Here is a 17,193-nt window from a genome sequence, read left to right on the forward strand (position 1 = left end):
TTATTATGGATCCCCATTAGTTCCTGCCAAGGCAGCAGCTACTCTTCCTGGGGTTTATTATGGATCCCCATTAGTTCCTGCCAAGGCAGCAGCTACTCTTCCTGGGGTTTATTATGGATCCCCATTAGTTCCTGCCAAGGAAGCAGATACTCTACCTGGGGTTTATTATGGATCCCCATTAGTTCCTGTCAAGGCAGCAGCTACCCTTCCTGGGGTTTATTATGGATCCCCATTAGTTCCTGTCAAGGCAGCAGCTACCCTTCCTGGGGTTTATTATGGATCCCCATTAGTTCCTGCCAAGGCAGCAGCTACTCTTCCTGGGGTTTATTATGGATCCCAATTAGTTCCTGCCAAGGCAGCAGCTACTCTTCCTGGGGTTTATTATGGATCCCCATTAGTTCCTGCCAAGGCAGCAGCTACTCTTCCTGGGGTTTATTATGGATCCCCATTAGTTCCTGCCAAGGAAGCAGCTACTCTACCTGGGGTTTATTATGGATCCCCATTAGTTCCTGTCAAGGCAGCAGCTACCCTTCCTGGGGTTTATTATGGATCCCCATTAGTTCCTGCCAAGGCAGCAGCTACTCTTCCTGGGGTTTATTATGGATCCCCATTAGTTCCTGCCAAGGCAGCAGCTACTCTTCCTGGGGTTTATTATGGATCCCCATTAGTTCCTGCCAAGGAAGCAGCTACTCTACCTGGGGTTTATTATGGATCCCCATTAGTTCCTGTCAAGGCAGCAGCTACCCTTCCTGGGGTTTATTATGGATCCCCATTAGTTCCTGTCAAGGCAGCAGCTACCCTTCCTGGGGTTTATTATGGATCCCCATTAGTTCCTGCCAAGGCAGCAGCTACTCTTCCTGGGGTTTATTATGGATCCCCATTAGTTCCTGTCAAGGCAGCAGCTACTCTTCCTGGGGTTTATTATGGATCCCCATTAGTTCCTGCCAAGGCAGCAGCTACTCTTCCTGGGGTTTATTATGGATCCCCATTAGTTCCTGCCAAGGCAGCAGCTACTCATCCTGGGGTTTATTATGGATCCCCATTAGTTCCTGCCAAGGCAGCAGCTACTCTTCCTGGGGTTTATTATGGATCCCCATTAGTTCCTGCCAAGGCAGCAGCTACTCTTCCTGGGGTTTATTATGGATCCCCATTAGTTCCTGCCAAGGAAGCAGCTACTCTACCTGGGGTTTATTATGGATCCCCATTAGTTCCTGTCAAGGCAGCAGCTACCCTTCCTGGGGTTTATTATGGATCCCCATTAGTTCCTGTCAAGGCAGCAGCTACCCTTCCTGGGGTTTATTATGGATCCCCATTAGTTCCTGTCAAGGCAGCAGCTACTCTTCCTGGGGTTTATTATGGATCCCCATTAGTTCCTGTCAAGGCAGCAGCTACTCTTCCTGGGGTTTATTATGGATCCCCATTAGTTCCTGCCAAGGCAGCAGCTACTCTTCCTGGGGTATATTATGGATCCACATTAGTTCCTGCCAAGGCAGCAGCTACTCTTCCTGGGGTTTATTATGGATCCCCATTAGTTCCTGCCAAGGCAGCAGCTACTCTTCCTGGGGTTTATTATGGATCCCCATTAGTTCCTGCCAAGGCAGCAGCTACTCTTCCTGGGGTTTATTATGGATCCCCATTAGTTCCTGCCAAGGCAGCAGCTACTCTTCCTGGGGTTTATTATGGATCCCCATTAGTTTCTGCCAAGGCAGCAGCTACTCTTCCTGGGGTTTATTAAGGATCCCCATTAGTTCCTGCCAAAGCAGCAGCTACTCTTCCTGGGGTTTATTATGGATCCCCATTAGTTCCTGCCAAAGCAGCAGCTACTCTACCTGGGGTTTATTATGGATCCCCATTAGTTCCTGTCAAGGCAGCAGCTACTCTTCCTGGGGTTTATTATGGATCCCCATTAGTTCCTGTCAAGGCAGCAGCTACTCTTCCTGGGGTTTATTATGGATCCCCATTAGTTCCTGCCAAGGCAGCAGCTACTCTTCCTGGGGTTTATTATGGATCCCCATTAGTTCCTGCCAAGGCAGCAGCTACTCTTCCTGGGGTTTATTATGGATCCCCATTAGTTTCTGCCAAGGCAGCAGCTACTCTACCTGGGGTTTATTATGGATCCCCATTAGTTCCTGCCAAGGCAGCAGCTACTCATCCTGGGGTTTATTATGGATCCCCATTAGTTCCTGCCAAAGCAGCAGCTACTCTACCTGGGGTTTATTATGGATCCCCATTAGTTCCTGTCAAGGCAGCAGCTACTCTTCCTGGGGTTTATTATGGATCCCCATTAGTTCCTGTCAAGGCAGCAGCTACTCTTCCTGGGGTTTATTATGGATCCCCATTAGTTCCTGCCAAGGCAGCAGCTACTCTTCCTGGGGTTTATTATGGATCCCCATTAGTTCCTGCCAAGGCAGCAGCTACTCTTCCTGGGGTCCAGCAAAATTAAGGCAGTTATACAATTTTAAAAACATTACAATACATTCACAACACATTAAGTATGTCAGGCCCTCAGGCCCCTACTCCACTATCATGTATATCATGTACATGTGTGTCATGGCTGTATGTAGGTAGTACTGTGCGCCTCCCATAGTCTGTTCTAGACTTGGGGACTGTGAAGAGACCTCTGGTGGCATGTCTTGTGGGGTATGCATGGGTGTCTTGTGGGGTGTGTATGGGTGTCTTGTGGGGTGTGCATGGGTGTCTGAGCAGTGTGCTCGCAGTTTGTAGGTAGCGTGTGTGTGTGTGTTACCTGTGCAGTAGATCTGTGTGTAGGTAGTGTTGGTGAGGTAACAGCAGGATGAATCTCCAACCATCTGGAGTCTGGTACACACCACTACGGATACTACAGAGACACAGAGAAAGATAAAGAATCAGTTATAGAACCCATTGCCCTTTATGGTTGTGAGGTCTGGGGTCCGCTCACCAACCAAGAATTCACCAAATGGGACAAACACCAAATTGAGACTCTGCAGAATTCTGCAAAAGACATCCAATGTAAAACACCAAATAATGCAGAGCAGAATTTTTCCGAAACTAATGATCAAAATCCAGAAAAGAGCTGTTAAATTCTACAACCATCTAAAAGGAAGTGATTCCCAAACCTTCCATAACAAAGCCATCACCTACAGAGAGATGAACCTGGAGAAGAGCCCCCTAAGCAAGCTGGTCCTAGGGCTCTGTTCACAAACACAACAGACCCCACAGAGCCCCAGGACAGCAACACAATTAGACACAACCAAATCATGAGAAAACAAAAATAATATTATTTCCAATGTGTCAAGTAATTAACAAAAAAACGGAGCAAACTAGAATGCTATTTGGCCCTAAACAGAGTGTACAGTTGTGGCAAAACGTTTTCAGAATGACACAAATATTAATTTCCACAAAGTTTGCTGCCGAGCCACTTAGTTATCACTTTTACATTATGGCAAGGTGCTCCATCATGCTGGAAAAGACCTTGTTCGTCACCAAACTGTTTCTGGGTGGTTGGGAGAAGTTGCTCTCGGAGGATGTGTTGGTACCATTCTTTATTCATTGCTGTGTTCTTAGGCAAATTGTGAGTGAGCCCACTCCATTGGCTGAGAAGCAACCCCACACATGAATGGTCTCAGGATGATTTACTGTTGGCATGACACAGGACTGTTGGTAGTGCTCAACTTGTCTTCTCCGGACAAGCTTTTTTCCAAATGCCCCAAACAATCGGAAAGGGAATTCATCAGAATTCAACAATTGAACCGCTCTCCTTGAAGTTCTTGATGATCTGATAAATGGTTGATTTAGGTGCAATCTTACTGGCAGCATTATCATTGCCTGTGAAGCCCTTTTTGTGCAAAGCAATGATGACAGCACATGTTTCCTTGCAGGTAACCATGGTTGACAGAGGAAGAACAATGATTCCAAGCACCACTCTCCTTTTGAAGCTTTCAGTCTGTTATTGGAACTCAATCAGCATGACAGAGTGATCTCCAGCCTTGTCCTTGTCAACACTCACACCAGTGTTAACGAGAGAATCACTGACATGATGTCAGCTGGTCCTCTTGTGGCAGGGCTGAAATGCAGTGGAAATGTTTTTGGGGGATTCAGTTCATTTGCATTGCAAAGAGGGACTTTGCAATTAATTGCAATTCATCTGATAACTCTTCATAACATTCAGGAGTATATGCAAATTGCAATCATACAAATTGAGGCAGCAGACTGTGTACTGTACACAGTGGCAGAATGACTGACCCAAATTTAAGGAAATCTTTGACTATGTACAGACTCAGTGAGCATAGCCTTGCTCTCAAGAGAAGACAGGCTATGTGCTCACTGCCCACAAAATGAGGTGAAAACTGAGCTGTACTTCCTAACCTCCTGCCCAATGTATGACCATATTAGAGAGACATATTTCCCTCAGATTACACAGATACACAAAGAATTTGAAAACAAACCCACGTTTGATAAACTCTCATATCTACTGGGTGAAATTCCAGTGTGCCGTCACAGCAGCAAGATTTGTGACCTGTTGCCACAAGAAAAGGGCAACCAGTGAAGAACAAACTGTCACGACTTCCGCCTTTCCTTTTCCATTTGTTTTGTCTTGTTTTCCCTGGTTCACATTCCCTCATCAGACTAAATGTATAATAATCCTCTGTTTCCCCCATGTCTGTGTGGAATTGTTCTTTGTGTAAGGTGTTACACTACTGGGTTGTTTCAAACCTAGGTTTGTTTGTTTTGTTTAATCCAGTTCTTGTTACCGTGGTTGTGCTTTGTGCTGCCTCGCCTGTGCCTTTGGGCCAGGGTGGATATTAAAGTTCTCCTGTTATCACCCATCTCTGCTCTCCTGCGCCTGACTTCCCAGCAACCAGTCACGTTACACAAACACCATCGTAAATACAACCCATATTTATGTTTATTTATTTTCCCTTTTATACTTGAACCATTTGTACATCATTACAACACTGTATATAGACATAATATATAAGATTTGTAATGTCTTTATTATTTTTGGAACTTCTGTGAGTGTAATGTTCATTTTTATTGTTTATTTCACTTGCTTTGGCAATGTTAACATATGTTTCCCAAGGCAATAAAGCCCCTTAAGTTGAATTGAATTGAGAGAGTGATAGAGGGAGAGAGTTGAGGGGAGGCATGAGTAGAGTATAGGAGGAGTCCGTGTGTGTGTGTGTGTGTGTGTGTGTGTGTGTATAATCTCACGTGGGAGTATCTGGTTGTGTGTCTCTGGTTGAGACGTTGAGAAGAGCTTTATCATGATTGGTTGATCAGAAGTCCCGTCGTCCAATCGGAGCCACCGATACTCCAACAGCTCTGCACCCTGTCCATCTGCATGAGGAAGATATCATCGTCACCACCATCCTCATCAGTCACCATCAGTGGGTCCTCTGTACAGTGTGCTCTCTCTCATAGAGGGGGAGTGTCATGACTCTCCTGTGATGATCTGAAGGATCAGGTTACAGTGGGTCCTCTCTACAGTGTGCTCTCTCTCATAGAGGGGGAGTGTCATGACTCTCCTGTGATGATCTGAAGGATCAGGTTACAGTGGGTCCTTTCTACAGTGTGCTCTCTCTCAGAGGGGGGGGGGGGGGGGGGACTGTTTTATGGCGGTCGTAAAATACCCCTATGCTCTGTAGTGTTCGAGGTTGGAATGTAAACTGTGGAACACAGAGAGACACTTGGACAATCAGAAGTTTGGATAATTAAACAATATTTATATTTTTGAGAATGTGGGAGTGGTCTGTGGATATTTAAAGAACAATCCTGTCAAAGTTGTTTCAATTGGTGGCCTCATGAAAGACAGGAGACCCACATGACTGTATCTCTGCTTGTGTTTTCAATGATCAGACTCACATCTAGATGGTGGATAAAATGAATGACCGAATATGAAACTATTTGTGAAAAGATGTAATGTAATGTTAGCCTTCTAAATTAGAATTGTTCTTCATATAAAAAAGTGAACTAGTCAGTGGCCACGCCCCCGTGAGGCCAGACATTACATCATGGAACCGCCCCTTCTTCCACAGAGTATAAAACCCACTTCTGACTAAATTTACATTAAGTCAGAGAACGCCGGGACGGATGGCTACAATTCTATAGGCCACTGGACCACGCAAACCACGGTGTAAGCTAAGGTGGCAAATGGTTGAATTTCTAAGACCAGAAATTATGAAGTGGTTGGCACTACAACTCTACCAAAGGACAAGACCATACAGCGTGGAGCATTGGCTAAGAAATCCTAGGACGTCAAACTAACCGTGTGTAGCTGGAAATGTACGAAGCCTAGGACAAGAATACAGGCAACCGCCGAAACATCAATCATATGCGACAACATTGGGTACGCCTGACGTATCCATTATGAACACAACCAGAGACTTTTCTGTCTACTCTCTCCAGCAGATGGACCAGCCGACCACAGAGGGAGACAACAAGACATACACTCGGAAATATGTAAATTGCCATTTATTTTCGAATGAGCGGTTGTTCATATTCAAAGTACTAGCGATTTCTATGAGTGTAGTAATCAGCTATGAGTCTCCCGCTCTTGAGCAGTCCCCACCCCTTTCCTTTGTCTACCATGTTACAGACTATAGTAGACTACTGTAGTTATTCTCTATGAGTGTAGTTATCAGCTATGAGTCTCCGGCTTTTGAGCAGTCTCCACCCCCTTTCCTTTGTCTACCAAGCCATCATATCAGTTTGGTCCGCTAGAGACTTTTTCTTTGTATTATGTAGTAACCAATGTATAACCTATTGTGTGTTTATGAAATTATGTGATTAAATTAGTTAGAAAATAAATAATTAAGCCCATTTGTATATCGCAGATTCATGATTCTATGCTAGGGTTGGTGCAGATATCCAAGGGTTTGCGACGTTCAGTAATGAGAACTGATGCGGTAATAATACATTAATAAGTGACTGTAATCGATAAGATATGAAAGCATCTGAAGAGTTATATTGGGGAAATTGACACTCTATAAATAACATGTTCCCGTGGTGCCCCAACTTCCTAGTTAAATTTACATTAGTTGAATTGTGTAATTAAAATAAACATAGAGAATTGATTTGATAACATTGTCTTCACATTTAATTAAAGTCAACGACACGACACCAGTGACTTAACATTAGGCAGAAGAGGTAGATATCATCACCAGTGACTTACCATTAGGCAGAAGAGGCAGATATCACCACCAGTGACTTACCATTAGGCAGAAGAGGCAGATATCATCACCTATGACTTCTGAGCCGATTGTGTTTTTTTGTTCGTTTATAACTTATTTTTTGACATAATGTTGCTGCTACCGTCTCTTATGACCGAAAATAACTTCTAGACATCAGGACTGCGATTACTCACCACGGACTAACAGAATCCTTTTTCTTCTTTCACGACTCTGACGAGCCAAAGGATATAAGGCTCCCTCGGGAACAGGCCCCGACCCCAGTGATCTGCATGAAGAGGAGGCGGAGAAAGAGAGTCCAGAGGGCGGGCTGCCTTCTGAGGAGTCGGAGGCGATCGAATAAACCCCCACTCCCCTCAATTCTGCTCGCAAACATGCAATCTTTGGACAATAAAATGGATGAGTTAATGGGTAGATTAAACTACCAACAGGACATTAAAACTGTAATAACTTATGCTTCACGGAGTCGTGGCTGAACGACAACAATATCAACATACAGCTGGCTGGTTATACGCTGTATCAGCAGGATAGAACAGCAGCGTCTGGTAAGACAAGGGGTGGCGGACTATGCCTTTTTGTAAACAATAGCTGGTGCACGATATATAAGGAAGTCTCGAGTTCTTGCTCGCCTGAGGTAGAGTATCTCATGATAAGCTGCAGACCACATTACCTACCGAGAGAGATCTCATCTATACTCTTTGTAGCTGTTTACATACCACCACAGTCAGAGGCTGGCACTAAGACAGCATTGAATGAGCTGTATTCCGCCATAAGCAAACAAGAAAACGCTCACCCAGAGGCGGCGCTCCGAGTAGCCAGAGACTTTAATGCAGGGAAACTTAAATCAGTTTTACCTCATTTCTATCATCATGTTAAAAGTGCAACCAGAGAGAAAAGAACTCTGGACCAGATGCTGAGCTACATGACTGTTTTGCTAGCACAACATTGTGCATTGAGGAGTATACCACATCTGTCACTGGCTTCATCAATAAGTGCATCGAAGATGTCGTCCCCACAGTGACTGTACGTGCATACCCCATCCAGAAACCATGGATTACAGGCAGAATACGCACTGAGATAAAGACTAGAGCTGCCATTTTCAAGGAGTGGAACTCTAACCCGGAAGCTTATAAGAACTCACACTATGCCCTCTGACGAACCATCAAACAAGCAAGGCGTCAATACAGGACTAAGATCGAGTTGTACTACACCGGCTCTGACGCCGGTCGGATGTGGCAGAGCATGCAAACAATTACGACAAAGGGAAGCACAGCCGAGAGCTGCCCAGTGACACGAGCCTACCGGACGAGCTAAACTACTTCTACGCTCACTTAGAGGTAAATAACACTGAAACATGCATGAGAGCACCAGCTGTACCGGAAGACTGTGTGATCACACTCTATGCAGCCAATGTGGGTAAGACCTTCAGGCAGGTCAACATTCACAAGGCCGCAGGACCAGATGGATTACCAGGACGTGTACTGCAAGCATGCACTGACCAACTAGCAAGTGTCTCCACTGACATTTTCAACCTCTCCCTGTCCGAGTCTCTAATACCAACATGTTTCAAGCAGACCACCATAGTCCCTGTGCCCAAGAACACTAAGGTAACCTGGCTAAATGACTACTGACCCGTAGCACTCACGTCTGTAGCCATGAAGTGCTTTGAAAGGCTGGTAATGGCTCACATCAACACCATTATCCCAGAAACCCTTGACCCACTTCAATTTAAATACCGCACCAACAGATCCACAGATGATGCAATCTCTATTGCACTCCACACTGCCCTTTCCCACCTGGACAAAAAGAACATCTATGTGATAATGCTATTCATTCATTTACTACAGCTCAGCGTTCAACACCATAGTGTCCTCAAAGATCATCAATAAGCTAAGGATCCTAGGACTAAACACCTCCCTCTGCAACTGGATCCTGGACTTCCTGACGGGCCGCCCAAGGTGGTAAGGGCAGGTAACAACACATCTGCCATGCTGATCCTCAACACGGGGGCCCCTCAGGGGTGCGTGCTCAATCCCGTCCTGTACTCCCTGTTCACTCAAGACTGCACGGCCAGGCACGACTACAACACCATCATTAAGTTTGCTGATGACACAACAGTGGTAGGCCTGAACACCGACAACAACGAGACAGCCTATAGGGAGGAGGACAGACACCTGGCCAGGTGGTGCCAGAATAACAACCTCTCCCTCAACATCCTCAGATCCTCAAAAGGTTTTACAGCTGCACCATCGAAAGCATCCTGACTGGTTGCATCACGGCCTGGTATGGCAACTGCTCAGCCTCCGACCGCAAGATACTACAGAGGGTAGTGCGTACAGCCCAGTACATCACCGGGCTCAAGCTTCTTGCCATCCAGGACCTCTATACCAGGCGGTGTCAGGGGAAGGCCCTAAAAATGGTCAGAGACCCCAGTCATCAAGTCATAGACTGTTCTCCCTGCTACCACAAGGCAAGCAGGACTGGAGTGCCAAGTCTAGGTCCAAGAGGCTTCTAAACAGCTTCTGCCCCCAAGCCAAGACTCCCAAACATCTAGTCAAATGGCTACCCAGACTATTCACTTTGCCCCCCTCCCCACACCACTGCCACTCTCTGTTGTCATCTAGTCACTTCAATTAACTCTACCTACCTGAACTAACCGGTGCCACCGCACATTGACTCTGTACCAGTACCCCCTGTATATAGCCTCCACATTGACTCTGTACCGGTACCCCCTGTATATAGCCTCCACATTGACTCTGTGCCAGTACCTCCTGTATATAGCCTCCACATTGACTCTGTACCCGTACCCCCTGTATATAGCCTCCACATTGACTCTGTAGCGATACCCCCTGTATATAGCCTCCACATTGACTCGGTACCGGTACCCCCTGTATATAGCCTCCACATTGACTCTGTACCGGTACCCCCTGTATATAGCCTCCACATTGACTCTGTAAGCTCTGAGATGAAGTGCCTTAGACCGCTACGCCACACGGGAACCCTTGAAGACTCGAGGCTGTAATCGCTGCCGAAGGTGCTTCAACAAAGCATGCGTCACGTGATGTATTTTTGTCTCTACCTTCTTGCCCTTTGTGCTGTGGTCTGTGCATAATACTGTTTGTGCCATACTGTGTTGCTACAGTGTTGTTGTCATGTCTTGCTGCCTTGCTGTCTTGCTGCCTTGCTGTCTTGCTGCCTTGCTGTCTTGCTGTCTTGCTGCCTTGCTGTCTTGCTGCCTTGCTGTCTTGCTGCCTTGCTGTCTTGCTGCCTTGCTGTCTTGCTGCCTTGCTGCCTTGCTGTCTTGCTGTCTTGCTGCCTTGCTGTCTTGCTGCCTTGCTGTCTTGCTGCCTTGCTGCCTTGCTGCCTTGCTGTCTTGCTGTCTTGCTGCCTTGCTGCCTTGCTGCCTTGCTGTCTTGCTGCCTTGCTGTCTTGCTGCCTTGCTGTCTTGCTGCCTTGCTGCCTTGCTGTCTTGCTGCCTTGCTGTCTTGCTGCCTTGCTGCCTTGCTGCCTTGCTGCCTTGCTGTCTTGCTGCCTTGCTGTGTTGTGATGTGTGTTTTGTCCTGTATTTTTATCTATAATTTTAATGCCCCCGTCCCCGTAGGAGGTCTTTCTCCTTTTGGTGGGCCTTCATTGTAAATAAGAATTTGTTCTTAACTGACTTAGTGAAATAAAATAAAAACTGAAATAAAATAAAAACGTTAAATAAAAGGTTAGATAAATAAATATGACTTGTTAACTCCTGAACTTACTTACTTAACAAAGGGGTTGGAATGCTTATTGACTTACTTAACAAAGGGGTTGGAATGCTTATTGACTTACTTAACAAAGGGGTTGGAATGCTTATTGACTTACTTAACAAAGGGGTTGGAATGCTTATTGACTTACTTAACAAAGGGGTTGGAATGCTTATTGCCTTACTTAACAAAGGGGTTGGAATGCTTATTGACTTACTTAACAAAGGGGTTGGAATGCTTATTGACTTACTTAACAAAGGGGTTGGAATGCTTATTGACTTACTTAACAAAGGGGTTGGAATGCTTATTGACTTACTTAACAAAGGGGTTGGAATGCTTATTGACTTACTTAACAAAGGGGTTGGAATGCTTATTGACTTACTTAACAAAGGGGTTGGAATGCTTATTGACTTACTTAACAAAGGGGTTGGAATGCTTATTGACTTACTTAACAAAGGGGTTGGAATGCTTATTGACTTACTTAACAAAGGGGTTGGAATGCTTATTGACTTACTTAACAAAGGGGTTGGAATGCTTATTGACTTACTTAACAAAGGGGTTGGAATGCTTATTGCCTTACTTAACAAAGGGGTTGGAATGCTTATTGCCTTACTTAACAAAGGGGTTGGAATGCTTATTGACTTACTTAACAAAGGGGTTGGAATGCTTATTGACTTACTTAACAAAGGGGTTGGAATGCTTATTGACTTACTTAACAAAGGGGTTGGAATGCTTATTGACTTACTTAACAAAGGGGTTGGAATGCTTATTGACTTACTTAACAAAGGGGTTGGAATGCTTATTGACTTACTTAACAAAGGGGTTGGAATGCTTATTGACTTACTTAACAAAGGGGTTGGAATGCTTATTGACTTACTTAACAAAGGGGTTGGAATGCTTATTGACTTACTTAACAAAGGGGTTGGAATGTTTATTGACTTACTTAACAAAGGGGTTGGAATGCTTATTGACTTACTTAACAAAGGGGTTGGAATGCTTATTGACTTACTTAACAAAGGGGTTGGAATGCTTATTGACTTACTTAACAAAGGGGTCGGAATGCTTATTGACTTACTTAACAAAGGGGTTGGAATGCTTATTGACTTACTTAACAAAGGGGTTGGAATGCTTATTGACTTACTTAACAAAGGGGTCGGAATGCTTATTGACTTAATTAACAAAGGGGTTGGAATGCTTATTGACTTACTTAACAAAGGGGTTGGAATGCTTATTGCCTTACTTAACAAAGGGGTTGGAATGCTTATTGACTTACTTAACAAAGGGGTTGGAATTCTTATTGACTTACTTAACAAAGGGGTTGGAATGCTTATTGCCTTACTTAACAAAGGGGTTGGAATGCTTATTATTATCAAAATTTTAATTCAGTCTAACACAACAAAAACATGGAATAAGGGGTGTGAATCCTTTCTGAAGGCCCTGTATGTGTAGCCATCGTATCATAAAGAGCACGGCGCTGTTTCCCTCAGATGCTTTCTCCGGTGAGATAGTTTCAGCCACTTGCCAATTGAAGGAAAGTTTGCGGGTGCACAGTTGGGATGCTGGATGAGCGTGCAAAGGTCATCTACTTTACAGTTAAATGACATGTCTCTTCTATAAAACCCATTACATTTTTACAGTTAAATGACATGTCTCTTCTATAAAACCCATTACATTTTTACAGTTAAATGACATGTCTCTTCTATAAAACCCATTACATTTTTACAGGGGGGGGGGGGGGGGGGGGGGGTCCGACTGGCCTCTGCCTGGGCCCTCCGAATCACTATGTCCGCCCCTGACCATCATCAACATCGTCACCATGGTAACCCACCCTTGCTCCTGATTCTTTCAGGCCGGCCAGAGAACACCACCAGGCCGATGACATCACAGATGTTGCCGTGGGGACAGCTGAGGAGATCCTTCCTGTTAGAGACAGGAAGTCAGGGTTAACATGGAGATTAGAAGACAGGGTTTCCATGGTGATTAAATCCACATCTCTAACACAGTTGTGTGTGTGTGTGCGTGACGTCCTACCCATTGCAGAAGGAGTAGGAGGGACGTAGCAAACGGACGTCAGCAGACAGAGAGAATTCTGGGACGATAGAGATCTCAGCTGACGGGTTCCTGGAGTTTAGACTGATCTCTGATGGAGGGAGAGAGAGTGTTCTGACTTCTTTCAGTAGATCTGGAGTGTGTGTGTGTGGTGTGTGTGTGTGTGTGTATAAATACACTGTGTGTACAAATCATCAGGGTCACAACTTCCTCACTGGGGATGGGGGATCATAATCCCTCCATATTCTGAAATTGCCGTATCGAAATTGCCGTATCGATCAGATAGATAGTAGTAATAGCCACCTCATCTCGCTAACAGCTGTTTTTATGGAGATATTTTGCAGCCTTTTAACCCGTTTCACCAGAAGTGAATGAACTTAGCTAGCTTTCACCAGAAGTGAATGAACTTAGCTAGCTTTCACCAGAAGTGAATGAACTTAGCTAGCTTTCACCAGAAGTGAATGAACTTAGCTAGCTTTCACCAGAAGTGAATGAATTTAGCTAGCTTTCACCAGTTGATGTACCGTTGGAGAGAAAGCAGAACAAAAGTAGTTAGAGAGAGTTGAGGTATTGACTGGTGGGGGTCGGGGAGAGAGTTGAGGTATTGACTGGTGGGGGTCGGGGAGAGAGTTGTGGTATTGACTGGTGGGGGTCGGGGAGAGAGTTGAGGTATTGACTGGACTGGTGGGGGTCGGGGAGAGAGTTGAGGTATTGACTGGTGGGGGTCGGGGAGAGAGTTGAGGTATTGACTGGTGGGGGTCGGGGAGAGAGTTGAGGTATTGACTGGTGGGGGTCGGGGAGAGAGTTGTGGTATTGACTGGTGGGGGTCGGGGAGAGAGTTGTGGTATTGACTGGTGGGGGTCGGGGAGAGAGTTGAGGTATTGACTGGTGGGGGTCGGGGAGAGAGTTGAGGTATTGACTGGTGGGGGTCGGGGAGAGAGTTGAGGTATTGACTGGTGGGGGTCGGGGAGAGAGTTGAGGTATTGACTGGTGGGGGTCGGGGAGAGAGTTGAGGTATTGACTGGTGGGGGTCGGGGAGAGAGTTGAGGAATTGACTGGTGGGGGTCGGGAGAGAATTGAGGTATTGACTGGTGGGGGTCGGGGAGAAAGTTGAGGTATTGACTGGTGGGGGTCGGGGAGAGAGTTGTGGTATTGACTAGACTGGTGGGGGTCGGGGAGTTGAGGTATTGGCTAGAACTGGTGGGGGTCGGGGAGAGAGTCGTGGTATTGACTAGACTGGTGGGGGTCGGGAGAGAGTTGAGGTATTGACTGGACTGGTGGGGGTCGGGGAGAGAGTTGAGGAATTGACTGGTGGGGGTCGGGGAGAAAGTTGAGGTATTGACTGGTGGGGGTCGGGGAGAAAGTTGAGGTATTGACTGGTGGGGGTCGGGGAGAAAGTTGAGGTATTGACTGGTGGGGGTCGGGGAGAGAGTTGTGGTATTGACTAGACTGGTGGGGGTCGGGGAGTTGAGGTATTGACTAGAACTGGTGGGGGTCGGGAGAGAGTCGTGGTATTGACTGGACTGGTGGGGGTCGGGGAGAGAGTTGAGGAATTGACTGGTGGGGGGTCGGGGAGAGAGTTGAGGAATTGACTGGTGGGGGGTCGGGGAGAGAGTTGAGGAATTGACTGGACTGGTGGGGTCTGGCTGGGCGGTCTGGCTGGGGTCTGGCTGGGGGGGGCTGGCTGGGTGGTCTGGCTGGGGGCGTTCTGGCTGGGGGGGCTGCCTGGGCGGTCTGGCTGGGTGGGTCTGGCTGGCTGGGCGGTCTGGCTGGGGGGGGTGTGGCTGGGGCGGTCTGGCTGGGGCGGGGCTGGCTGGGGCGGGGCTGGCTGGGGGAGGGTCTGGCTGGGGGGGTCTGGCTGGGGGGGGCTGTACTCAGCCTTGTCTCAGGATGGTAAGTTGGTGGTTGAAGATATCCCTCTAGTGGTGTGGGGGCTGTGCTTTGGCAAAGTGGGTGGGGTTATATCCTTCCTGTTTGGCCCTGTCCGGGGGTGTCCTCGGATGGGGCCACAGTGTCTCCTGACCCCTCCTGTCTCAGCCTCCAGTATTTATGCTGCAGTAGTTTATGTGTCGGGGGGCTGGGGTCAGTTTGTTATATCTGGAGTACTTCTCCTGTCCTATTCGGTGTCCTGTGTGCGTTCTCTAATTCTCTCCTTCTCTCTTTCTTTCTCTCTCTCGGAGGACCTGAGCCCTAGGACCATGCCCCAGGACTACCTGACATGATGACTCCTTGCTGTCCCCAGTCCACCTGGCCATGCTGCTGCTCCAGTTTCAACTTCCACCTGACTGTGCTGCTGCTCCAGTTTCAACTGTTCTGCCTTATTATTATTCGACCATGCTGGTCATTTATGAACATTTGAACATCTTGGCCATGTTCTGTTATAATCTCCACCCGGCACAGCCAGAAGAGGACTGGCCACCCCACATAGCCTGGTTCCTCTCTAGGTTTCTTCCTAGGTATTGGCCTTTCTAGGGAGTTTTTCCTAGCCACCGTGCTTCTACACCTGCATTGCTTGCTGTTTGGGGTTTTAGGCTGGGTTTCTGTACAGCACTTTGAGATATCAGCTGATGTACGAAGGGCTATATAAATAAATTTGATTTGATTTGATTTGGGGGGGCTGGCTGGGGCGGGTCTAGCTGGGGGATCTGCCTGAAATGTGATATAGAGGATGTCTTAATAAACACAAGTCTTTGTTGTTAGACTATTGGTTAAAGGTGTCATCATGCCCGGTAGTCCTGACTCTTAAGAGAGTTGTTAGACCATTGGTTAAAGGTGTCATCATGCCCGGTAGTCCTGACTCTTAAGAGAGTTGTTAGACCATTGGTTAAAGGTGTCATCATGCCCGGTAGTCCTGACTCTTAAGAGAGTTGTTAGACCATTGGTTAAAGGTGTCATCATGCCCGGTAGTCCTGACTCTTAAGAGAGTTGTTAGACCATTGGTTAAAGGTTAATATTGATTATTGAATTACCTTTGATCTAGTTCAAATCAAATCAAATTTATTTATATAGCCCTTCGTACATCAGCTGATATCTCAAAGTGCTGAACAGAAACCCAGCCTAAAACCCCAAACAGCAAGCAATGCAGGTGTAGAAGCACGGAAGTTCAGAAGTTCAGTCTTATCAATCTCTAAAACATATGTAACAATGATCTCTTATCTTGATGATGACTGGGGGCATTTCTGTTGACTTTATGTTGTTGTAAAGAGAGTGCTGGAAGGGCCATAGGTCATAGTGGATAGTGTTGAAATGCAGAGATTAGCTTCAGATGACCCCAAAAAACAAAGTTGGGCCCCTACAAAACATTAACAGCTGCTCTTTCCGTGACAGACTGGCCAGGTGAATCCAGAATATATGATCCCTTATTGATGTCACTTGTTAAATCCACTTCAAATTGTGTAGATGAAGAGGAGGAGACGGGTTAAAGAAGGATTTTTAAGCCTTGAGACAATTGAGACATGGATGGTATGTGTGCCATTCAGAGGGTGAATGAGCAAGACAAAATATTTAAGTGCCTTTGAAACGGAGTAGGATAGTAGGTGCACCGGTTTGTGTCAAGAACTACAACTCTGCTGGGTTTTTAACACTCAACCATTTCCTGTGTGTATCAATGGTCCACCACCCAAAGGACATCCAGCCAACTTGACAACTGTGGGAAGTATTGGAGTCAACATGGGGCCAGCATCTCTGTGGAACACTTTTAAAACTGTGTAGAGTCCATGACCCGACAAATTGAGGCTGTTCTGAGGGGAAGGGGGGGGGGGGGGGTGCAACTCTATATTAGAAAGGTGTTCCTAATGTTTTGTACACTCAGTGTATGCGTTACAGTGTGTGTGTGTTACTGTGTGTTACCTCTATGTCGGTGGTCTCTAGTGTTACCTCTATGTCGCTGGTCTCTAGTGTTACCTCTATGTCGGTGGTCTCTAGTGTTACCGCTATGTCGGTGGTCTCTAGTGTTACCGCTATGTCGGTGGTCTCCAGTGTTACCTCTATGTCGGTGGTCTCTAGTGTTACCTCTATGTCGGGGGTCTCTAGTGTTACCTATATGTCGGTGGTCTCTAGTGTTACCTCTATGTCGGTGGTCTCTAGTGTTACCTCTATGTCGGTGGTCTCCAGTGTTACCTATATGTCGGTGGTCTCTAGTGTTACCTCTATGTCGGTGGTCTCTAGTGTTACCTATATGTCGGTGGTCTCTAGTGTTACCTATATGTCGGTGGTCTCTAGTGTTACCTATATGTCGGTGG

The 17,193-nt window shown here is 46.3% G+C and overlaps 1 protein-coding gene across 2 annotated transcripts in view; it reads right to left on the minus strand.

The window, feature by feature from the left end:
* The window catches only part of si:ch73-71d17.2 (RPA-related protein RADX), a 52,818-nt gene that overhangs the window by 24,855 nt on the left and 10,770 nt on the right, over window positions 1-17,193 (minus strand). For both annotated transcript variants that reach the window (XM_031791495.1, XM_031791494.1), the window contains exons 5-8: window positions 12,935-13,043; window positions 12,732-12,823; window positions 5,194-5,319; window positions 2,747-2,839 (exon numbers count right to left, since the gene is read on the minus strand). In XM_031791495.1, coding sequence (XP_031647355.1) covers window positions 2,747-2,839; window positions 5,194-5,319; window positions 12,732-12,823; window positions 12,935-13,043 — 420 coding nt within the window. The remainder of the gene's footprint in view (window positions 1-2,746; window positions 2,840-5,193; window positions 5,320-12,731; window positions 12,824-12,934; window positions 13,044-17,193) is intronic.

This window comes from Oncorhynchus kisutch, linkage group LG16 (assembly GCF_002021735.2).
Source record: "Oncorhynchus kisutch isolate 150728-3 linkage group LG16, Okis_V2, whole genome shotgun sequence".
Taxonomy (NCBI): Eukaryota; Metazoa; Chordata; class Actinopteri; order Salmoniformes; family Salmonidae; genus Oncorhynchus; species Oncorhynchus kisutch.